Here is a 24,246-nt window from a genome sequence, read left to right on the forward strand (position 1 = left end):
CAGTAATGGCTGCTGATGATGACTCTGTGGCAGAGAAATCATTGTCCAAGGATAATGGAAACAGACCACCCAAAATAAATACTAGTCCTAATGACTTAATATTGACATTATTCAGACCCATCAAAAACCTTTCACACCAAGAAACTCTAGGACGGCAAAAAATGTCTAAAACAGAAATATGGTCCAGGTAGGTAGGCCCAGTTATGAAACAGGTAGGACTGATCATGTGACTCATGTTGCTTTTGAGTGATTCCGCGCCACCCCATTTCGTCACCACAAGCCGGTCAGCTGATAATACATGGAACGGGTGGAACACCGAGTTGACAGCCAGACAGCTACCGGTGGAAGACATCAATTTACGGTAAGATAGGTGTGCCTACATGATATACAATCAAATATTGAGACTTTTTAACTTACTGGAAGTGGTGTGACCAGTCTTGCGTTGTTTTGGTTGAGTTTCTTACTTTGTTAGCTTTCTTACCAACTTCTGTGCTTCATGTTGAAATGGTCGGGTTAGCCAGATAGCTACAATGGGTGGCTTATCTGTGCTAACACATAAATGTTTTGCCCAGTTGAAGACATAACCTATACTAACTTATTCTGTTGCTCATGAAGTTACATGTTATATTGCTGAATCCACAGGTCCATTTGTTGTGTAAAGTATATGCGTGTCTTAGTGTCAACGTAGCTTTTCGGTTATTGTTTTTAGCTGCCTATCCAAATTACATGCAAGTTAGCAGGCTAAGTTAGCTATTGTAGTTAACGCTATGGGGTGTTGTGCAGTTAATTATTATAGGCGTTTGGTCTTACTGTCAAATGAAGGCAGCTCATCAGCAATGTATAGCCTTAACGACTAGAGTTTCTGGAAAAACATATTGCGTTTTCTGCGTCAAAGTCAACCTGAAGCGTCTACTCGCCAAGTTACAGTAACTGTTGCGTGAGTTACAAGTTAGTTAGCTAGTTAGCAAGTTAATCGGATAACAGTGTAGTAAGTCATACATCCTGACAAATGCTTTGTAAGCATATTGGCTGTTTGTACAATAGCACGTTTAACTTATGCGCAGTAGTTGTTGCTATTAACGTGAGCTAGTTTTCATCTTAAACTGACAGCCCAATGCTGTCTGCTGCCCCTGTCTCGTCCTTGAGAGGTTATTAGACCATGGCCTTCTTGGCTCTCCTGGATGCTGAAATATTAACACACCTCTCCAATGACAGCTGTTGTTTTCGTGATCCTTTCCGTCCTGATGATTAAATAATGCACTATATGCTTCAATGATAAAGCGACTGGTTAACCATCTGTTGTTTTTATTGTGGGCGGACACTCAGACGTGGACATATTTGTTACATGTTTGTAAAGCAGGATATTTTCCTAATTTTTCACAACTGACAATTGTTTGGTATGGTACATTTGGAATTCCTGTTGTTAAGATTATAGACTGGGATTCCCTCTGACCATAGGCTTGGCCTTGTACAACACATCACATGGTTCAGCTTAATCCATAATCCCCTACCCAATGTAAGACCTCTCTTCCGCGCCTTACAATTGACTGAAGACATCTCTTCTGTTCCTTGCACCCCCATTCCTGTTCAGTTGTCATTGAAATAATTACTAGGCATATCCAACTGAGAATTCCACACCTATAAAGTTGTCTCCTGCAGAGACTAAAATGGAGCATTGATTAGAGTGCAGACAAGACTCCAGAGTGATTTTCAAGCCTTCACGTCTTTGTTGGTAAAGAATTTCATGGCCATTGCTTAGCCTCCAATACTCTATTCAACTATACTCCAATACTCAATTAGAGTCTATTGTATGTTTCCCAGTCAACCGATGGAACAGGCTCCACTGCCTCCACTGTCACCATCAGATGTTTGCTATGAGATGCAAAGACACACTGAAGAGTTGAGCTGTTTCTATAGCAATTCATTGTTTGACCCTGATTTTCAGCGTGTCCGTGAATGCTGCGCAACAGCTTGCATACTTTCTCACGTCTGTGTAAATTGGCTGTGCAGCCGGTGGCATGCCTCCGCATGAGTGTAAAAACTCGAGGTTCTGGGCTAATAGAGGAGGGGGAGAGAGATTGGAGCTTGAGTTGTTCTCTCAGCTGACTAATGCGGGTGAAAAGGTCACAGGCCGACTCCAGTAGCCTAGAGGGATGGAGGGAAGGAATTCAATGGCCGACACAAATAACATTTCATTTTTCTCCTGAAATGGTGTTTTTATGCTTTGTGATTTTAGAGACCCTGGAGAGGAAAACATTTTGGAGAAGCACACTCTGCATCTTTATCTCAAGAGTAGTAAAGCTATTTTGGTGCGCCACGTCTGTTTATTTTGTATGCAGGAGTAATCGTGTGTCTCCTGTTTCCCCAGCCTCTGGCAGCAGAGTTGGTTTGTTGAGGGTTTTGCGGAGGGACTAGCCAGAGAGTAGTGCAGCCATGGGGGAGCTGTTCCGCAGCGAGGAGATGACGCTGGCCCAGCTCTTCCTCCAGTCTGAGTCGGCCTACTGCTGCGTCAGCGAGCTGGGCGAGATCGGCATGGTCCAGTTCAGAGACGTGAGTAGCGCACAGACATGCAACCGCTCATCCTCACACAGTCCTCTCTCTCTCTCTTTCCTCTCTTTCCTCTCTTTCTCTCTAACCTCTCTCTCTCTAACAGACTCACAAGCACACACACTGCGATATTCACACACTATTGTTCCCTCTCTGTCTTTGTTGATCTCTGTTTATGGGAAATGTCATCTAACTTGGAGGATAATACCTAAGCCATGACCAAATGGGAAAAATTAGTAAATTATCTAGCAAGAGACATGGATGAGTGCATGTATAGACAACTGTGTGTGTACTGAATTGAATGCATTGAGTATTGAGTATTTACGCACACACACACAAGGTTTCAGGAGATCATGAGGATGGCATAGGGCTTGTTGCTCGGGCATGCTGAGATGCTGACTGCATTGTGCCTGTCTGTGTCTTCATAGCTGAATCCAGACGTGAACGTGTTCCAGAGGAAGTTTGTGAACGAAGTGCGTCGCTGTGAGGAGATGGACCGCAAACTGAGTAAGGATCATTCTGTCCCCAAAAGAGCCCAGTTCCTCTTTGGCTCCTTTTTGTTTATTATTTACCTCACTCTCCCTCTCTCACCCTCTCTCTCTCTCTCATACACACACACACACACACGCACACGCACACGCACACGCACACGCACACGCACACACGCACACACACACACACACACACTCATACAGACATACACACAAATAAACATTGATTTCCTGTTTTGTGTCAGGGTTTGTGGAAAAGGAGATAAAGAGAGCCAACATCCCCGTTGTTGACACTGGAGAGAACCCAGAGATTCCTCTCCCCAGAGACATGATTGACCTTGAGGTAAAGGTTCAAATCATCAATGCATTTAGGCGAGCAGAGGCTCTGTTTGACAACATTTCCTCTTTAATGACCTTTTGACCTCTGTGGAATCTTGCCAGGCCACCTTTGAGAAGCTGGAGAATGAGCTGAAGGAGATCAACACCAACCAGGAGGCGCTGAAGAAGAACTTCCTGGAGCTCACCGAGCTCAAGCACATCCTGAGGCGCACCCAGCAGTTCTTCGATGAGGTCAGGGCTGGCAGTGCAAGTGGAAGTGGAAGTAGAAGTGGAAGAGTATGTGTTGTCGCTGACTGTGAGACTTTTCCTGCATGCCGGCTTGTCTGGGCACAGATAACCCCTAATTAGCTGCATTGCTGCATTACAATATGAGGGACGTCCAGAGCACAATGGGAGGATGTATCTGTCCCACATATATTGGTGTCACACATACACACTCACACACTCTCAGCTCAGCACTCAAAGTGTGGTTATGCCTCTTCCCTTTACTTCCTGTGGGCTCGTCATTTCCAGCTTACGCCCCTTTCCAGTTCTGCAGGTTTCCATCTGTCTGTTTGGTTATACAGCTCGTCACAGTAATAGGAAGCTGCACCTTGTGATTTCTTTGTTTCCCCAGCCAATCCCCGCTGGGCTTGTTTTTTCTCCTTCACCAGGCCCATCCCTCTGTCGCTCATGTCCCTGTGACCAGACCTGACTGTATTATTGCACCTTTTACAAGCGCTCACGAGGTGTAATGAGGGTAGATAAACTACTGTCTCCCATGGACAATCATTGATCCCTTCAAATGCTACACGGATGGAGTTCTCTACCCTCACCGTGTCACATCAGAGTCCGTCCGGTTAAACATTCACCTAAATGGCATTCTGTTGTCTTCTCCAACGTGCCCCATACTGCTCAGCCATTTGTCTCTCATTCCACACTATAACAAACAACTGAATGTGTACATACACTCCTAGTTTAGTATTATTCAGAGATGCATGTGCTCACGTGCTAACCATGTTAACCATGCTAATTGTTAAGCTTTAACAGTGGGCTGATTCATGCATGTAAAGAGTCATACATTCCATTCTCCATGATGACCATCCCAATTATGATCCCCAAGACATCAAGGCCAGTGGCATGACTTGGTTTTATGTCCATACTGCCAATAATAACTATAAAAGCTAGAAACTGTATAACTACATGCTGTCATCACTGTAGCAGCTACAGTGTAGCTCATAAGAATGTCAATGTTCACACTTCACTCTGTAATGATAGACATAAAAAATACATCATTGGGCCACACTTGAAGAACCAATAGAAACCAATCAGCCTACCAGAATCCACACACTAATGAATGAGACTTTTTCTTATTGTTGGTCGGTGTGGCCGTTCATATCACTATAGATACAGTTGTTATTATAGTTATTGTTGGCTGTGTGGTCAGATATTTCGTCTCTTCATGCAACTCCCTGACTTCTCAAGAGAGTCCTCATGGGGCAGAATGGGTTAAGGAGCAGACATGTCTGTTATATGAGGTGCGTGTCTCATGATGTTCTCTGCTTTGGCCTGCTCTCTCAGATGGAGGACCCAGCACTGATGGAAGAGTCCTCCACCCTGCTGGACCCCAGTGAGGTGGGCCGGGGAGCTCCGCTAAGGCTGGGGTATGTCACATGTGTCCACGCTGACACGGCTGCAGTCTAAGGCACAATAAGCCATTATAAACAATAAGATTGTTTAGACACATTCAGCATTTGTTAGTCAAAAAATGGACTTTGTTGTGGAAATAGTGAAATACAGTGGAGTTTATGTACCCATGCTAAAGTTGACGAAAAAGAGAGAGAAAAAAAACATATTTTGGAAATTGATCTTAATACCTTTATTTTTAAAAAGCAACTGAAGATGAGGAAAGATCCAACCTTTAAGAACACCAATTTTCTTTGTGAATAAATAGTTTATCGTAAATAAATAAATGTTCTTCCTTAAAATACAGGGGGCATAAGTATACACACTCCTATATTAATTTCCCATAGAGGCAGGCATTTGTATTTTTAAAGGTCAGTTATTTCATGAATTCAGGATACTACTGTATGTATCCTGATAAAGTTCCCTTGACCTTTGGAATTAAAATAGCTCCACATCATCACATACTCTTCATCATACCTAAAGATTGGCATGATTTTATTTCGGCTAGCCTAATAGCTGTTTTGATTTGCATTGAGAGATGATCTTATGGAAAGTACCCCATGCCAATCTCTAGGAAACTTTAGTATGAGTTCATAAACTTATGAGCACGGCTGTACATGGGATCACATTTATTTTTCTCAGTCCCATCTATTGTATTTTTGCACTGATTGATTTTTGCACTTGTTACTTGATATACTGTAAATAAGCTACAATTCACAGGTTGAGTACTGCTGCTATAGAGCTCATATTGACTTGCTGCTGGTGCTTTCATGGGAAAATCCCTTTCAGACCTGAACATGTCGAAAGAGGATGTGTTTCTATGCTCAGTCAGTATTACAAAATGTTGTTGATTAAGCCAAGAAACCAGTCAGACTCACAGCACCAGTCTTTAAACATTGAGTTGCCAATATGTCAGACATGCAGAATATGTCTGTATACATGTGTGCGTTTTGCTTAGCTCTGTTTTCTTCAGCCTCTGTTTTCTTTGTTTGTTTACTTCCAGAGGCCAGTTAAGAAACAGGAAAACAATTTTGATCATTCAGATATGTAGACGTAAAGAGCATTCTTTTGTATGGTTGTTTATCTCTTAATCTTCTAGTCATGGAGTGTTTTCACAAAGCGGGATTGCTGATTTTTCAGTCACAGTTGTATTCTTTCAGATTTACTAAATCAGGATTTCTAGTAAAGGTTAAGCAGGATTGACGGTATAAGTGATCTTTTGGGAAGTTGTAATGAAACTGACTGTTGCTCTCTCTGAAGGTTTGTTGCTGGGGTGATCGGGAGAGAGAGAATTCCTACTTTCGAGAGAATGCTCTGGCGGGTGTGCCGCGGCAACGTCTTCCTTCGGCAGGCCGACATTGAGGACCCTCTTGAGGACCCAACTACAGTGAGTTGTCTGACCAATTGCCCAAGCAAAAATAGAAGTCCCACCGACATAGACCGCTCTTTAAGTTAAGGACTGCTTATTGCTACCCCTCAGGGAGAGTACAATTCCAACAGTCAATCCCTTGTCACTGCCTCCCTGCAGTGCAGAGTCCCTCTCATGTGCTCTTTTGCTCTTCTCTCCAGGGGGATCAGGTGCACAAGTCGGTCTTCATCATCTTTTTCCAGGGTGACCAGCTGAAGAACAGAGTGAAGAAGATCTGTGAGGGGTGAGTGAGCTTCCCTGCATGCAGACTACAGTACAAGTCCAGCCTCAGAACAGTGTGTTTTCTCCTTGTCTAGACAGTAGTTGTTAACGTCTGATATATGGGGGATAGACATCAAACTGTGTGCTGAGTAAATGCAGAGCTGCCTGTGATAAACACGTCTCTGGTTTATATTGAGACCAGCAGAGCTTTTGAGTGAGTGCCTGTAGCTTAGCAGGTGGTATTATACCAACATTAACAAGGTCACAAGGGCACCTCCTTGGAGTTCTGCTGTACCAGACTTGTTGTTCTAGATATGGCTTTGGCCAAGAACATGTCTCCTGAGAGGCGACAGGACTGAAAGGTTAGCTCCACATAACTGAAGAACTAAGCAGACGTGGCTCATGGGCCGTGTTCTCCCACAGGTTCCGAGCGTCCCTGTACCCCTGTCCCGAGACCCCACAGGAGAGGAAGGAAATGGCTGGTGGGGTCCACAGCCGCATCGATGACCTGCAGATGGTAAGACTGGCACCACTGGCCACTGCTTTGACCACACACTAGCCAGGCCCAAGGGCAGCCCTGGGTACAAAACACTATGCATTGCATTACTATATTGTGTGTTTCAGACACATCATGGTTTCAAACAGATTTCATTGTTACTTCCAGGAGATGGCATTTTTTAAAAGTTGTTGTGTCCCGTAAGGAGTTCACAACACAACATTGTATGAACGTGTATGTAGATGTTCGTCATCTTCTGCAGTATGTGCATATAATGTTGCAGTGCTTTCAAGCTGAGATGAAAGTAGAGGTAACGGCTTATACCGTGGTGCTTAATAGTACCAGCTCTCCTATCTCCTCTCCTATCAGCTCATTATTCCACTCATACGTGTGTGTGTGTGTGTGTGTGTGTGTATATGTATGTGTGTGTGCCAACTTTTGCCCTTGTGCCACACGTGCATCTGTGTGCGTGTGTTTCTGTGTACGCACATGTTCTTGTGTACTTTGAATTTGTGATCCTTTGTCCCGGTGTGTACTCAGCTGCCAGACCCTTCAGCAGTGTAAATGGCAGGTCTACTCTGGAGAGTGGTAGTCCATTCTCTCTTGGTCCCAGTTTAGCACTCTCTGTCTGTCCCCCTTCTCGCCGTCCGTCCTGTAGAGCTCCAGGCGTCAGGCCCGTGTGTCTGTCTGACCCTGTCTCAGATGAGGCCAGTGTTGTGGGTTGTGGGTGCGGTCAGGTTATGCGTAAGTCACCAGGCCCAGATTCTTGATGTAGTACTGTTGGAGTAGTTCGTCAAGTCCTATTGAACAGTATTTCAATCAGTATTTTTTTGAGAGATGCATTTTCTGTGCTAAATTTCTTACCATTGGTGCAAAAAGTCCATTACCGGTCCAGGGTCAGGAAAAGGGCAGCAAAAATCTCTACAGACCCCTCACATCCTGGTCACAAACTGTTCAACCTCCTTCCCTCAGGGAGACGATATAGGGCACTGTTTGCCAAAACCAGACGTCTCAAAGACAGCTTCTTTCCTCAAGCTGTCACACTGTTGAACACTCAGAAATAGCACCCACCCTTACAACAAACAAAGTCAATCAACCTGTTCTGCTCATCTACCTCATATCATGTGCACTTCAGTATTACAATTACAATATTGTAACTGTATTATCATTGCACTGTACTGCCTTGTACTATATTTATATTTCATCTTAAAGCTCAGTCTATACTGATACTGCACTATTCCCGCCCTCTTTTCAATTGTATATTGCATCCTGCGTCTTGCCTGTGCCTGTTGTGGTGTCCACGACCATGCAACCTTGATAGGGACAACAAGGCCACACTCCCCCTCCGGACAATTGCATTACCCTTTCCCACCCATAACATCTATTTATTTTGAAATGTACATACTGCATTGCTTATTCTGCTTATTCTTATTCTTATACATAGCCTCACTGCCCTTATTCTATTCTTACTGTTTTTTTAATGTTATTGTTGAGTGTTGAGCAAATATTAACTGGAGTCAAATAATACAACTGATTCTGATTCTGATAAAGTAAAGTAACCTTAATTATCAGTTAGTTATTCATGTAGATTATTAGTTAATTAATTTCTAACATATTGTCACATAGCTGCAAACAGTTTTTATTCTCTGCCAGCTGTATCAGTGGGCATTTCTCACCAAGCAGTGGCAGTTTGGGTGTGGTGAGGGATGATAAGGGGAGAGTTGGCACTGGGGCCAGTCAGTCCTGGCATTTGCCACACTAAAGCCAGAGGGGATAAGTGAATGGACACATGGGTATAATGACTGACTGGAGGAGGAGGAGGAATGCATTGTTTTAGGATCAGCCTATCAAAGGGAGAGGCTCTAAGCAACATGATTTGATTGGCATTGCTGGCCTCCAATGGGGATTGGGTCAGGGAGCTATTACAGCAGGATCTGACCATTCCTCACCTTATTAGGGTAGGAAAAAGAGCTCTCGTTCACGTGCACACACACACACACACACACTGTCTCACACTGGTCATCTTCATCAAAGACATAGCCTTATGCTGATGGCTGTCTCTGTCCTTCGTACACACACACAGCTCATCCAACAGACACTGTGTCCAGTGCTGACACTCACATACACATAGTGGCCATGCCAATCTTAGTGCACCCATGGGGCCTTGCCCAATGCAGGAGGGACCTTTTCTGGGTGTCTGTCCAACACAGACATGCACGCTCACTAAACACCCCTCCCCAACCCCCACACCCACACCCACACACATCCACCCACGCACAGTCTCCCAGGCTGATCTCAATGTGTGTAAATAGCTACGGATTAGTCTTTACTTAGAGAGCGTGAGCGAGAGTAAGAGAAGGAGAATGGGAGGGAGAGGTAGAGGGACGGAGAGAAAGAGAGAGAGGGAGAGGGAGAGAGCGAGAGAAAGACAGCGGCAGAGTAAGATGATACACCCTCATGCATCGGACCAGTCGGGAATATTCTCGTGGTGTTTGTGTTTGGCGGTCGCTACGAGGCGACAAGTGTGAAGGGGGAGGGGTTGTGTGTGCGTGCGTGTGTGTGTGTGCGTGTGTGTGTGTGCGTGTGTGTGTGTGAGATAGAAAGAGAGCTCAGCAAACTAGCATGGGGGGTCTGGTTGGGTGTGAAGAGAGTAGCAGGCCCAGTGAGCTTGAGGTCCCCCTGTCATGGGACTACTTAGCCAACTGTAAGAGACACTACCACCAGTGAGTCACCGCACAAGTGTTCAAACAAATGTTTCCAGTAAAGGGGCTACGGAGGGCCAGAGGTAAAGCATGAGAATATGTGTGTGTGTGCGCGAGTGTGAGTGAGAGGGATGAAATGGGATGATGGTTGTTGTTTTTGAGAGCTGAGAGAGAGAGATGGAGAAATGTCAGAGCAATAACCCCTCTAGGGGGTGGGGTGGGGTGGAGGGGTGTTTGGATGCAAGCGATGCCTGAGTTGCCTTTTGAGGGCTTGGCTTGGCTTGTGTGTGTGTGTGATTGTGTAAGTGTGTTTTCCAGCGTGGGCGAGAGTGTTTGGGGCATTCAGCCTGGCACCAGCTCCGCTTGCCCATCCCCGTGGGCACAGCTGGTAATGAGGGTGAGTCATATTGGCTCATACCTCTCCCTACCCGCCCACACACACACACACACACACAACCTGTGGACAGATGAGCAAACATGGACCTCTACGGGACAACTTGTCCTCTTGTTCCCAGAAGCCTACGACAGCTACTGTAATACTCTTCACAGACAGCACTATGAACGTGCTGAAGTCCAAGTGTAACGGCACACTGCAGAGAGAGAATAGCCCCAGTGAGCACAGCTACACCCACTGCATCAGTAGGATGGAGCCTGCAGTGGGCCCATCTCAGCTCATTGTGCTCTAAAAAGCAGCATGTTGGTGTGTTTGGTGTGATGTGTGCACCGCTCACTCCTTTAGAACTCAGAAAACACGGGTGAAGAGAATTCCTAAAATGCGTACTTGAACATCAGTAGCAGTGGCTACTGTGCCCTTACCACCTTTGGCCCATGTGCCCGTGGGGACCCGGATTCGAGTCTGACCCAAGTCATTTCTGGATTCCACCCCATCTCCCTCTCCCAGTCTCCTACTGTCAAGCTCTTCACTGTCGTGTGCGTGTGTGCGTGTGTGCGCGCGCGCGTGCGTGCGTGGGTGCGTGTGTGTGTGTGTGTGTGTGTGTGTGTGTGTGTGTGTGTGTGTGTGTGTGTGTGTGTGTGTGTGTGTGCGTGTGTGTGTGTGTGTGTGTTTCTCAGCTTCACTTCAACTGGCAAACTGCAAAACATGATGTTTTCAGTTTAGCTGACCAACTTCTGCTTATTTCTTGCTGTACTAACAGGCTCATCATCTTTGAGTTAAGCAATAGAGGTGAGGCTGGGCCTGCTAGTTCTACTGCAAAAGTGACCATTTTGTCTGTGTGTGTTTGTGTGTGTAGGTACTGAACCAGACGGAGGACCACAGGCAGCGGGTGCTGCAGGCGGCTGCTAAGACGGTGCGCGTGTGGTTCATCAAGGTGCGCAAGATGAAGGCCATCTACCACACGCTCAACCTGTGCAACATCGACGTCACCCAGAAGTGCCTCATCGCCGAGATCTGGTGCCCAGTGTCCGACCTGGACTCCATCCAGTTTGCCCTGCGGAGAGGAACGGTGAGAATGTCACTTTGACACACACACAAACACACACTCACAAGGGAAATGGTCATTTCCACACTAGGTCCATAACTGATGAGCATGTAGGCGTGCACAGAAATGAGCAAGTCTCTCATGAATCCATGAGGCTGACATGTAAACATTTTGGGTGCTTGTACCCAAATGTCAAATGCAGCCTTGGGGGCCCAGTAGTTAGTGCAGGTGGTGTGGAGAGTGTGGACTTATAAGGTCCAGTGGCATCCTAAGCTATGTCCAGGGGAGGACTGCACACACCCATAGAGGAGGGTAGTGACAGAACCCAGTGGACTGCTGTTTAGGCATTCCTAACGTGTTTGGGCCATGGGAGTGTGTGGCTCTGAGTCACTTAACCAACACACCCATCCAAAAACACTCACGTGCCCGCTGATTGGGATTTGTCTGATGTATGGCCGCTCATCTGAGCAGGGCAGGGGAAATTCTCATGCACGGGGGCTGAGTCACCACGAGCTCAAATAGATGCAGGGCCCCACGCTGACCTCTGCAGCCCCAGTGATCTGGGACGTCTCCACCATGGGCCGGCCTCCTGCTGCACCCACCGCAGGGGAATAATGCACACGGCAGCACTGAATGACTGACATGCTAGCACAGCATGGACAGGTGGGCGTGTGTGTGTGTGTGTGTGTGTGTGTGTGGGCGTGCGTGTGTGTTGTGCGCTTGTGTTTGTGCCCACCCGTGCCCTGTTTCACTTAGCCGAGGACCAGATTCCACAGGCTCATACAGAGCGCTGTTGCCTTAGCAGATCAGAGGTTAGGACGTAAAGGGCAAAGGTCACCAGAGGGGGGTGGATGTACCAATTCGATGGGACCTCTGGGGAGCCTCCGATCACACTTTCCTCTCTGTGTCTCACTCTCTCTCTGACTGTGTTCTGTTCAAGAGACAAACCTATGCTCTTCTGTGGCATCAGAATAAATGAACACTAAGACAACACTAAGGCTGTATTTATACCGGCAGGCCTTGAGAGTGGCCCGTATCATTTGCTCAACATTTGAGACAACCCACATGTGCACCAGAGGGATTTTACTTTCATTCCGGTGACCAAACATACAAGTAGCACTGCAAACGCACAAAATAACTCAAGCTTGCATTATTAGGCCATTTCAGTGGCAAGTTGTTTACTTTTGTTTTCAAAGTATCTTGACAAGCCTGCAAAATAGGCTACCGGTTGTTATTTTGAGGAAAGAAAGAAGAGCGCCTCATTACACCTTTTATTTCCTCCGTTCGGCCGGTCATGCATGTAAAGGCAACATTACGTGTAATGTAAATGTGAAAAGCTGAAAGATTGTGGCCATTTTCAACATTGGATATTCCTTTTCATCATTTTCAATTTACACAATCTGCCCGTTAAGGCGGCAGTTTCATTGGCACAAATCCGATTCATATCTGATTTATTTCCACATGAAACCGACCCCGATCTGAAAATATCGGAATCCATGTGTTTTTTTCCTGTTTACACGTCCATGCTACACATAGGAATTGTGCCGCATTTGAGCAAAAGGTTCGAGCAGAGCCTTTTGCTGTGTCTATATGTCTCTCATATGATATAAAGGTTGGTTAAAAATGTTAAATCTTTAAGCAGTTTTATTATTGGCTCCGTTTATTTCAGTCCAAGGGTCTGGTCTGAAATTCCAATGGGTTTTAGAGACTTTGCATATTAGTGTTGTAAGCAGTTTAGTGTTGTCCCCTACAGTCGGCCCCCATATCTCCAGACACTGCCCTTGTAGTGTAGTCGTGGCCATGCTAAGTGTTCATGTAGACCCAAGTGTGAGTCACTAGTTTATGGCCCTGTTAGCCTTAAGGCCCCTACATGTCTAGTGGCCTATAATGGAATTGAAAGGGCCTATTGACACGTATCTACATGTATGTATATTACAGTCTGACATTATATATATCCTGAGAGAGATTTGAAGTGTGTTTAGTGTTTATATGTGTTGGCCTTTGGAGTGTGTGCGTCTCAGGAGAGGGAACTGTGGATGTATGAAGAGGCATTAGTGTGTGCGTCTCAGGAGAGGGTGCCGATGTATGGAGAGGCATTAGTGTGTAGATTAAAGCTCCTTGTTGGGAGGGATGCTGTGTGTGCTGCTGCTTCAGAAGGCCTGCATGCCGACACGACTTACTGCTGTCACGCAGTGCATTCCCTAGGCCCAGTTAGCCCCTTGCTATTTATATATGCTATTTATATATGCCACACATACACACACACACACTAACACTACTGTACACATGTGCTGTGTTCACCAAGTAATGTTCTCTGGCATTCCATTGCCTTTTTGGTTTGGATGCTGAAAACCACTGTAATCCACATCTGATCTCGCAAAAGCCAAATCAAATCTGCTGACCAGTCAAGAGCAGCTCCAAGAGCGACCACATATCTCGGTCACGTTTAGTTCACCAGACCACATGGATCTCCGTTTCCAAGTATCGTTTTGTCATGTCTTGATATCTATCTGTCTGTCAGAAAACAGAACATTTCTAGACAAAAACAACAGGCGTAGCTTCCACAGACATGTCCTATGTCCATTCCACTGTACTTGGGTTCAATGTGAACCTACAGATCCAGCTATTTGGACACAGCTGGACTCCCTCTGACCTGGCCCTGCTCCCCCCCCCCCCCTCCCCTGCAGGAGAAGAGCGGCTCCACCGTGCCCTCCATCCTCAACCGGATGCAGACCAAGCAGACGCCGCCCACCTTCAACAAGACCAACAAGTTCACCTCGGGCTTCCAGAGCATCGTGGACGCCTACGGCATCGGCACGTACCGCGAGATGAACCCAGGTACGTGCACCTCCGCCCTCTCTAGTCTCTACACCACCCTCCCTAAGCCCACACCCCAGTGTTTGGCACGGATCCCAACAGGGAGCTTTCACAAGTGCTGACTTAAGAGATCCCAGTTCTACTGACACCTGCTACATCAGATCTCCCACCATCCACCATTCACTTCCAGTCAGAGCATCCGCGTGGGTGTGGTCAGGCAGTGCTGGGAATCACTTCCTCCTTCTCTCTGTCTAGCACTAGGTCACTTCCAGTGAAAATGTTGGCAAAGCACTGCTAGTCATCATGCTTTGTTAAAACCATGCTGAGTTGGCATACAGCCTTAAAACATTCATTGCATCATGCCACCATGCGCTCAGATTGCAAAATTCATATGCCTTACACACACACACAGTATATCACCCTAATCTCCCAACTATTAGCCGCGGCTTATACATTGATTTTACACTGTCCTGCAGCTTACACACAATGTGGCTAATACACAAGAAATGTTGGGGTAACACTCCATAATAAGGGTCCTTAATGAATAGCAAATTAATTAATGCAGAATAAATAAAATAAATAAAATTAATTAATTAATGTTTTTCATCATTAATTAATTAATTAGTCATCTTTTTTGTCTGAACCTGAGCATCACCTTCAGTAGTTTTCGCATAAATTCGCTACATCTTTCAGCTTGCCTGTTTTATCGAGGACCTTTGTGAACCTTGTGATCATTCATTTCCAGTGTGAGAGACCCATGTTAATGATGAAAAAACAATAACTTGTGGCAAATAGATATTTTAGTAACAAATAACAAATATTAACAAAGGGTTAGTTAATGACTAGTTTGCTATTTATTTAGGAGCCTTATTATGGAGTGTTGCCAATGTTGGTTTAATGGTGCATTCCACGAAGTCTTCTGATTTATCTGGCTAATATGTCCGACCCACAGTATGTGGTCAGAGTGTGGTAGTGAGTCATGTGTGTTCAGTGAAAGCCATGTGTGTGTTTCCTCATGGTGTACTCATGTGTGGTTGTCCTGTGGTCGCGTCTCCTCAGCCCCATACACCATCATCACCTTCCCCTTCCTGTTCGCCGTCATGTTTGGTGACCTGGGCCACGGGGTGCTCATGACCTGTGCCGCCCTCTACCTGGTCCTGAGGGAGAACCGGCTCCTGACCCAGAAAAACGACAACGAGGTACCAGACCCCCAGTCCATCCCCACCCCGCCATCCTCAGTCATGTCATCACATCGCACATCACACTCATCACACCTTCACTGGTCACACACTCCCTCTCTGCTCTGAGCCTGGGGCCAACTCTGTCCCTCAGAGATGCTGCTCAGACTGCTTGGTGTGGAACCCCATAACATTTTTCAGGTGTTTTCACCTGTCTATCAGCTCAAGTGAAATTGATTGAGAATCTGTACATGTCTGACACCGTGCCCCCCACCCCTGTTCTCTCCTCCTCCATCCCTCCTCGTAGATATTTAACATGATGTTCGGCGGGCGCTACATCATCCTGCTGATGGGGGTCTTCTCCATCTACACGGGGATCATCTACAACGACTGCTTCTCCAAGTCGCTCAACATCTTCGGCTCCAGCTGGAGTGTGCGGCCCATGTTCCAGGAGAGCATCCGCGGCGGGGGCAACTGGACGTGAGTGGACCCACATCCGCCATCTCCACCTCTGCCCAGCTCACACATCCCTGTCTACTAGACACAAACAGAATCTGTGTCTGATTGGTGCTGTTGTCTGATTAGTGTTGTTGTTGTTGTTGTTGTTGTTGTTTAGGTTCCAGACTCTGGAGGACAACCGTGTTCTTCAGCTGGACCCAGCGGTCAGAGGAGTTTTTGGGGGACCGTACCCCATTGGCATTGACCCGGTATGAGCCCCAAGTGCACTCACCTCATCTTCACTGTTAATAAGTAGGCCATTACACGGTGCAAGGTGTCTCCCCTTTTACCTGCTGAATGCAGCAGTTCCCTTTATCCCACCCATTCTTCTCCCTTGTGAGACAACATGAAGTATCCTTGACCCTTGACCTGTGACCTCTGCCCTGTGTGCTCTTCAGATCTGGAGCATCTCCACCAACAAGCTGACCTTCCTGAACTCCTTCAAGATGAAGATGTCCATCATCCTGGGCGTCATCCACATGCTGTTTGGAGTCACCCTCAGCCTCTTCAACCACCTGTGAGTCCAGCTCTGTGCTCTGTGCTCTGTCCACTTCTGCTCAGACGCCTGGCGAGAGGCCGCTGATTTGGGCCCTGTGCCAGCAGTAGTAGTGAGAGCCAAGCCACGAGCTCCAGTGTCTGGAATACATCAGCACCATCCAGCTCACTTCTGTCTGTCCAACTGTGCATCTGTCTGCTGGATGTCTCCTCACATTTTCCACTCTTTCTCTTACTCACTCACTCTCTCTATCTATCTATCTATCTCTCTCTCTTCCTCCCTCTCTTTCTCTCTCTCTCTCTCTCTCTTCCTCCCTCTCTCGTTCTCTCTCTATCTCTCTCTCTCTTCCTCCTCCCTCTCTCTCTCTCTCTCTCTCTCTCTCTCTCTCTTCCTCTCTCTCTCTCTCTCTCTCTAGGTACTTTAAGAAGCCTCTGAACATCTACCTGGGCTTCATCCCTGAGGTGGTCTTCATGTGCAGTCTCTTTGGCTACCTGGTGCTGCTGGTCTTCTACAAGTGGATTGCGTACGACGCCAAGACCTCCCAAGAAGCTCCCAGCCTCCTCATCGCCTTCATCAACATGTTCCTGTTCAACTACAACGACCCCACCAATAAGCCACTCTACAGAGGACAGGTAACACACACACACACACACACACACACACACACACACACACACACACACACACACACACATGCGCACACACACGTACATTTGTTTTGTTCATATCTTGCTTTTTGAAATTGCACCAAATGCACTAAAGGGCCTAATGGGATGTAGTCCCTCTAGTGGGATGAGCTATCATGCATCTTTTAAATGTTTTGTGATTGGGACCTACTGTGTGAAATTATTTCAGTATGCTGATCTGTTTATAAGAAGTGCATTCAGAGTTGTGACGCTGTGTTCCCTCCTCCAGTCGGTTATTCAGACCTTCTTGGTGCTCATTGCGTTGGCCTGCATCCCCATCATGCTGATAGTCAAAACTCTGGTGCTACGCAGACAGTACCTCTGGAGGAGGAATCTGGTAAACATCCTACACACACATGCACACACACATGCAGACACACAAACGCACACACACACACGTGCAGACACACAAACGCACACACACACACACACGTGCAGACACACACGCACCCATCCGTTTCATATGTGCTACCTCTTTATCACCCAGCACCTTCTATATGCACATATTATCACCCTTTGCACACATTTACACTGTTCTCTTTGCAGCTGTTGTTCTTTCTATCTCTCTCTGACACACACGCACACCCTATTAAACAACTACACTAACATATACACAAGCCACATTTACTGTGCTGTGCTTACCCATACCATCACTTCACTTGCACTTTTACACACACACACACACACACACACACACACACATTCACACAGTATACACACACACAACCACACACACACACACACACACACATACACACACACACACACACACATACACACACACAGCATACACACACACATTAACACAGTATACACACGCACAGGCTTTATCATCTCTTGCATGTCACCTGGCGCTGACCTCTGCCCCCTGGTTGACCCCACTCCACAGGGCACACAAAACTTCGGCGGGATCCGGGTGGGCAACGGGCCAACAGAAGACGAGGCCGAGATCATCCAGCACGACCAGCTGTCGCAGCATTCCGAGGAGGAGCCCGAGGTGAGAACGGCCGTCCACCCGCCCGCCTGTGACCCCTCACCCCTGACCCTGTGACCTTTCAGACAGTGTAGTCCGTCCTGCGCAGTTAAGCCCCCATTAGCGGCATTAGCCACATTAACACTAGCATGTCTTGGCTGCTGAATGGAATTTTAACTGTACAGAGATTTAGCGTTAGCGTCTTACTAGACACTTCCACATGTAGATCAGGGGCCATCAGTAGTGAAGCTCTATCTTTGAGCACGACCACTCTAACTTTGGTATGAGTGGATGATTGACATTTACATATCGATAGACCGCTATAGACAGGATGTCCATTCATGCCGTGCACTGGCACATCTAAAGATGCTCAGAAATAGTCAGAATAGTCTATGAATGTCACTGATTGAACCATTTTCACACACACTTTGTTACAGACACACACACACACACACATAGAGAGAGAAGAAGAGAGAGAAAGAGGGAGGGGGGGCACTGCAGTCTGTAACAATACTCTGGTGTGGAATATCCATGAATAATCCAGTCTGAAAACCAGGCCTGCTCAGGCTACTTTAGAAGCCTCTCATATTTACCATTCTAGTAGCAGAGCTCAGGCCAGGTGTAGGAGCCCTGTGTGTGTGTGTGTCTGTGTCTATGTGTGTTTGTGTGTGTGTGTTGTTTGTTTGTGTGTGTGTTTGTTTGTTTGAATTATTTTTCCCACCACTGCCTTTCTGATGAAGATATAAAATAACAGCATGGGTCCCTTCTCACCTGGCTGTTAAACCAGCCCCTAGCTGATGTTAGCACTCCATGCTAAGGGTGAGCGCTGCATAGACGGGGCCAGGAAGTGAGCCTGACATGCTGGTTTAACGTCCTCCTGAAGGGCCCCGTTGTTGTTTTATATGACCGCTCGCAAAGCGCTGCAAACACTGGCCAAAAGCACTGTGTGCCATTTCAGTGACCAGAAGCTTAAGGTCTCACCACTAACCACTGGCTGTTTATGCCAAGACATATGATATGAATATGACTTTAGTCTGACTGGAGAGCTCTGAGAGCAGAGGTGGTTGTGCTGGGTGCTTTGCGGTGTGATGTTGTGTGTGCTAGCTGAGTCTGCTCCAGTGGTGGCCACAGCAGGGGAAAGTAAACACGCTCTCCGGTGTCGCTCGGCCCCGCCGGCTCGGGTGACGCCCGTCAGATGTTCCGAAAGTCACATGACTGACTGCGGATCTGGCGGTGCGCTGTGCTGTGCGTCTGGCCACACTGGAGCAGGGTCTGAGCGTGGCGGCCCATGGGTCCGATCTGCCCTCCGCTCCGTCCCTCCTCCTGTATCTGTCAATCACGTGCCACAGTGTCCCATTCACTGTCAAGAGGGACGGCTGTGAACTAGCAAAGATGAGCAGCTGTCTCGGATGCCCCATGGTGTTTAGAACCAGAAACTCCAATCCTCTCCCTCGTTCTAGCTGAGAGGAGTTCCTGGCCCCTGACCTCACACATGAGCGTCCCACCTTTTCTGTCCCGATGTCACAACTTCTGGGAAGCTTAGCTTGGGGAAGCCCCCCCCCCCCCCCCCCCCCCCCGTTCATCACATTCTTAAAAATAGCCATTTGGCTAATGCACAGATAAGCAAAGCAGCTCATCAATGAGTGTGTCCTTATGGAGGGGAAGGCCCAGCGCTAACATGAGTAGCCCTGAATGAGTTACGGTAAGTGCACAAGCGCACGGCCAGGGAACACACAGCGCTCTATGACTCACTGGATATGTGTCCTGCATTCTGACACCAGCCCAATCTGGGTCAGCCCTCACTCTCAGGGCCAAGGCGTCCAGACTACACCACCAGTCTCTGGCAACCCCCAGTGCAAAAAAAGCCCAAGGTGCATTCTGATCAACTAAATCATGGATGACCAGTAAAGGTCCAATGAAGATGTTGGTTGTTGGTATCTGTCCAGTGTTCTATTGCCCCGCTCCTTTAGGCCCCATTTAGGCCCGTGGAAAACTCTGTTGGCCCTTAGAACCCTCCATAGAACGCTCTGTTGCCCTTCCCACCACACTTTTGCCATCAATGTTGTTGTCCTCACCACTAACATCACTGTCATGGCTTTGTGAGTGCTGCCACTAATGGAACCTTAACCCTGTGTGTGTTCTAATTGTTTTCAAGCAGTCCGAGGAGGAAGTGGTAAGAGAGGAGCGCCGTGTGCACGTGCATGTGTGCATGTGTGTGTGTGCTTGTGTTTGTATGTTTGTTTATGTGTATGTTTGTATGTGTGTGTGTGTGTGAGAGAGAGAGTGAGTGTGTGTCTATATGTGTGTGTGGCTTGTGTGTTTTGCATCTGTGAGCAATTTGACCTTCGGTTTTACTTTCTGGCTTTGCTGTCCTCTTTGTTTTTGCGTGCAGTGTGCGTGTGCGTGTGCGTGTGTGTGTGTGTGTGTGTGTGTGTGTGTGTGTGTGTGTGTGTGTGTGTGTGTGTGTGTGTGTGTGTGTGTGTGTGTGTGTGTGTGTGTGTGTGTGTGTGTGTGTGTGTGTGTGTGTGTGTGCGTGTGTGTGTGTGTTGAGCTCAGTGTTGGTGGCTGTTGTGGTGGTATTGGGCCTAGGGCTTGTAGAATGGTAGCTTTGACAGTATTTCCCCCATACAATTCTAAAATGAGTCCATTAATGTCTCTGAGTGGTTGTGGGTTGCAATGGCATAATTGAGTGGTAATCTGCAGTAAGGGAACTTTTGAAGGGAGCATTATGATCACAGGAACCTGAATGACTTGAACTGTGCTTGATCAAAGGTGAACCCGCTTGAATTAGCGATGTCTTTAAAACATAGCCTGTCTCTGTCTTTCTTTTCTCTCTGTCCTTCTGTCTGGACTCTGTCCCTGTGTCCAGTTTAACTTTGGAGATGTAGCAGTGCATCAGGCTATCCACACTATAGAGTACTGCCTGGGCTGCATCTCCAACACAGCGTCCTACCTGAGGCTCTGGGCTCTCAGCCTGGCCCATGCACGTGAGTTACACACACACACACACACACACACACACTTACAGACTGTCCTAAGTGTGGCATGTCCCTGACGGCCCCTGTGTGCTGGGCCTGTAGAGCTGTCGGAGGTGCTGTGGGGCATGGTGCTGAAGATCGGCCTGGCCTCGCGGAGCTTTGGTGGCGTCTTCGTCCTGACGGCCATCTTTGGAGCCTTCGCCACTATGACCGTCTGTATCCTGCTCATCATGGAGGGTCTGTCAGCGTTCCTACATGCACTGAGGTTACACTGGTAAGGACACGCCTGCACACACACACACACACACACACACACATTCAAATTTGTTCTTTCCATGCCAATTCCCTCAATTAAATTTTTTTGCTGATCTTTTTTATTATTATTTATTTTACTGTGTGTTTATGCACGTATTGGTTAGATATATGCATTTTACTAGCTTACAGACTGTCCTGAATTTCATGCATTTTGACACTGTTCATGTTGGGGCGGTTTGAACACATGCCTTGCAGAAAAGCTTTCTCGCCCCCTACTGGCTACATGAGGAAGTGCAGGGATCAGTTTACCTGTGGTTTTCAGTCTCCAACTGAATGTCAGATCCTCAGGGCCAAATCCTCTACAGCATGTTTTTGTCAGTGTTAGCCATTCCTGTTGTTTTCCCCAAGAGCTGGGTCCTTCATGCCTCTGGGTCCCTATTGATCCCCTCAGTAATGCACAGCAGTTTGCACATTTGCAGAGTTGCATACTGTAGCACCTGCTGCTGTGTGTGGTCACCGTACGTGTGCTGTGGTGTGTGTCGGGCCCCGTGTGAGTGTGTGTGAACGCTTCCCTCAGGCGTCTCTGTGTGGGTGTGAACAAGTGGTGTTCACTTGAAGGCTGGAAAATAAGTGAGAATGTACAATGATGAGTCAGGGATAATGTGTGTGTGTGTGCGCACCCACTTTTCTGTATGTCAGCACTTCAGAAAAATGCTGTAACTGCACAAGTGTCTCACATAACCTGTGTAGGCAAGCACCTACTGCCATTGAAGAACGTTCTTTAAGAGAATGAGAGTGAGTGAGAGTGAGAAAGTCCATGCATGTGTGTGTGTGTGACTGGTAGCTCATTTTGTCCAAGTTGTGCCAAATGTGGCCACAGGTGCCCGCCTGGACTCAAGTGGCCTGTCTAAACGGGCACTCTGGTGGCCATGGTGGCAGCGCTCAGCCTTGAGCTCTCTTCAGACAGCAGCAGGAATGCCAGTCATCTGGGCTTCCTCAGTTGAAAGGTCAGCGGGCGGCCCGTTTGTGGCTAGCCGTTATAAATAGAGTCAGGGCTCGCTTTCAGGCCCGGGCGTAGGCGGAGGTGGGGGTGCTGTTTGGGGGGCTCTGTGTAAGGGGGTTGCTGTGAGTGAGTGTCAGTGTGAGCTTTTAGCTTTTCAACACTGCAAGTGCAAGCTGGTTCATTCATAGATCATGATCGACAAAATGCAAGCTGTGCACTTAGTATTGCTACTCATCAGCATTACTGCAAATGAACTCATAATCTCTCTCTCTCCCTCTTGCTATTGCTAATCTCACTCTCTATATCTCTCTCTCTCTCTCTCTCTCGCTCTCTCTCTCGCTCTCTCTCTCTCCCTCTCTTGCTCTCCCTCCTTCTCTGCAGGGTGGAGTTTCAGAACAAGTTCTACTGTGGCCAGGGCTTCAAGTTCCTGCCATTCTCATTTGACAACATCCTGGAGGGGAAGTCTGAGGACTAATGAAAACTCCAACAGTGTCCTTCCCCTTTCTCCAATAACAGCCAATCAGGTGCAGGCAGATAGGAGAACCCTGGAATTAAACTGATTGTGATTGGCCGTTGCACCAGTGTTCAGAAAGCTGATTTATAAGCTTTATCAGTTCATTCATCACAAAATGCATTAATGCACATGCATTAGTAATGATAATAGTTGATAGGGTATTTTAGAGCTCCACGCCTATTTGGTTCATAGATATCTATTTCCTCCAGTAATAAATTCTGAGGTCTAACTGCTAGCTATTCCTGTACTTGTCTTTCGAGTCTTCTTCTGTTGGTCATGTGTTGTGTTTTTAAATCAGATAAGTTATTGGTGTCCTGTTATTGGCATAGTGTCCACTCTGTGTCTGTGATACTGTGTAGTCTGTATGTGTGTGTGTGTGTGTGTGTGTGTGTGTGTTTTGTTTACGTGTGTGTGTGTGTGTGTGTGTGTGTGTGTGTGTGTACACACATATACAGACAGATTGCACTTGTGATCATTTGTCCAGTCAGGGATCTGTATGTAGTTTGAATGGAAGGTGGCGTTGGCAATGGCCACTGTATCTCTGCAGCACTGCTCTCTAATGTAGTGATTCACATGTCAATAATATCTGTGCTGAAACAGAAACACAATGGTGGCCACTGAGCCATCAGAGAACAGGTGCTCTCATTGGCCTTGAAGTTCAGCTCCCTGGCAGGCTTTTGGAGTTGTTGTGCAGCGTCCCAAAGGCAGTGCAGGTGATCGCAAGGTGCCCACAGCTCTGTCAGCCCATGCCCACTAGATCTGGATACGCCCAACCAACCACCTCTTCTGTCATGCAGGCAATGCACACTCACACACACCTTCACTCTCAAAAAGACTCTCACACACATGCACACACACATGCACACACACACACACACACACGCCTTGTCCCACTGTAAAGGTCTCAAAGGGATTGTGAAATGTACTGTGAGCAGCGTGGCCACAGACCCCCCGTCTGCACCCCTGCCCTCTCCCCACTGAGGCTGCAGCAGCGCCACGCTGATGCCCACACGCTGATGCCCACACGCTGACGCCCACACGCCAGCCCTACTCGCTCGTCTTCTCACCGAGGGATCTTGTGTTCACGTCCACACAAAGAGATTGTTCATGTTCAAGATTTGATGTTGATTTGTGTGTTTCTGCCTGTTTTTTTTTTCCCCCCTTGTTCTTTTCCAAGTCACTGTCAGTCTTATGTTATGTATATAAGTGGTCTGGTCAGAAATCAAATAAGCGCACATGTATTGTTCAAAGAGCATCCATTTGTACAACCATCTCAGACACAGTAGGGAACATTTTAGTGTAGAGCTTCTTGTTGTCTAGGCATCTAGACAGCAAATGTGTGTTCATTGTCTATGTTTACAACAAGACCTATTTGGCTCTTTTTGGGGGGTAGGGGTGGGCAGTGACTGTGAGATTTGTAGTCTTAAAGGGGTTCATTGGAGAGCTGTGAACGGGACAAAAGGTCTAGTTGACTGCCTGCAAGGCTGATGTAAGAGTCTGTAAAGTGTGCTTTTGTCAATAAACAGGAAAGGAAATGTA

At 47.1% G+C, this 24,246-nt stretch overlaps 1 protein-coding gene across 2 annotated transcripts; it reads left to right on the forward strand.

Moving 5' to 3' along the window:
- Nucleotides 1-287: 287 nt before the first annotated feature.
- atp6v0a1a (ATPase H+ transporting V0 subunit a1a) lies at nt 288-24,246 on the forward strand. 2 transcript variants are annotated; one of them, XM_062533007.1, is made up of 21 exons: nt 288-361; nt 2,369-2,550; nt 2,976-3,054; nt 3,284-3,381; nt 3,480-3,653; nt 4,938-5,020; nt 6,303-6,429; nt 6,612-6,694; nt 7,096-7,189; nt 11,121-11,333; nt 13,997-14,147; nt 15,186-15,325; nt 15,612-15,784; nt 15,921-16,011; nt 16,201-16,319; nt 16,714-16,930; nt 17,214-17,321; nt 17,874-17,981; nt 20,827-20,944; nt 21,038-21,209; nt 22,575-24,246. In XM_062533007.1, exons 2-21 carry the CDS (start codon nt 2,434-2,436, stop codon nt 22,666-22,668), a joined length of 2,559 nt encoding a protein of 852 aa, XP_062388991.1. In that variant the 5' UTR covers nt 288-361; nt 2,369-2,433; the 3' UTR covers nt 22,669-24,246. The 2 variants fall into 2 exon arrangements, with proteins under 2 accessions (XP_062388991.1, XP_062388992.1); XM_062533008.1 differs by having other exon boundaries at nt 3,480-3,608.

The sequence above is a fragment of the Sardina pilchardus genome, chromosome 3, assembly GCF_963854185.1.
Source record: "Sardina pilchardus chromosome 3, fSarPil1.1, whole genome shotgun sequence".
Taxonomy (NCBI): Eukaryota; Metazoa; Chordata; class Actinopteri; order Clupeiformes; family Clupeidae; genus Sardina; species Sardina pilchardus.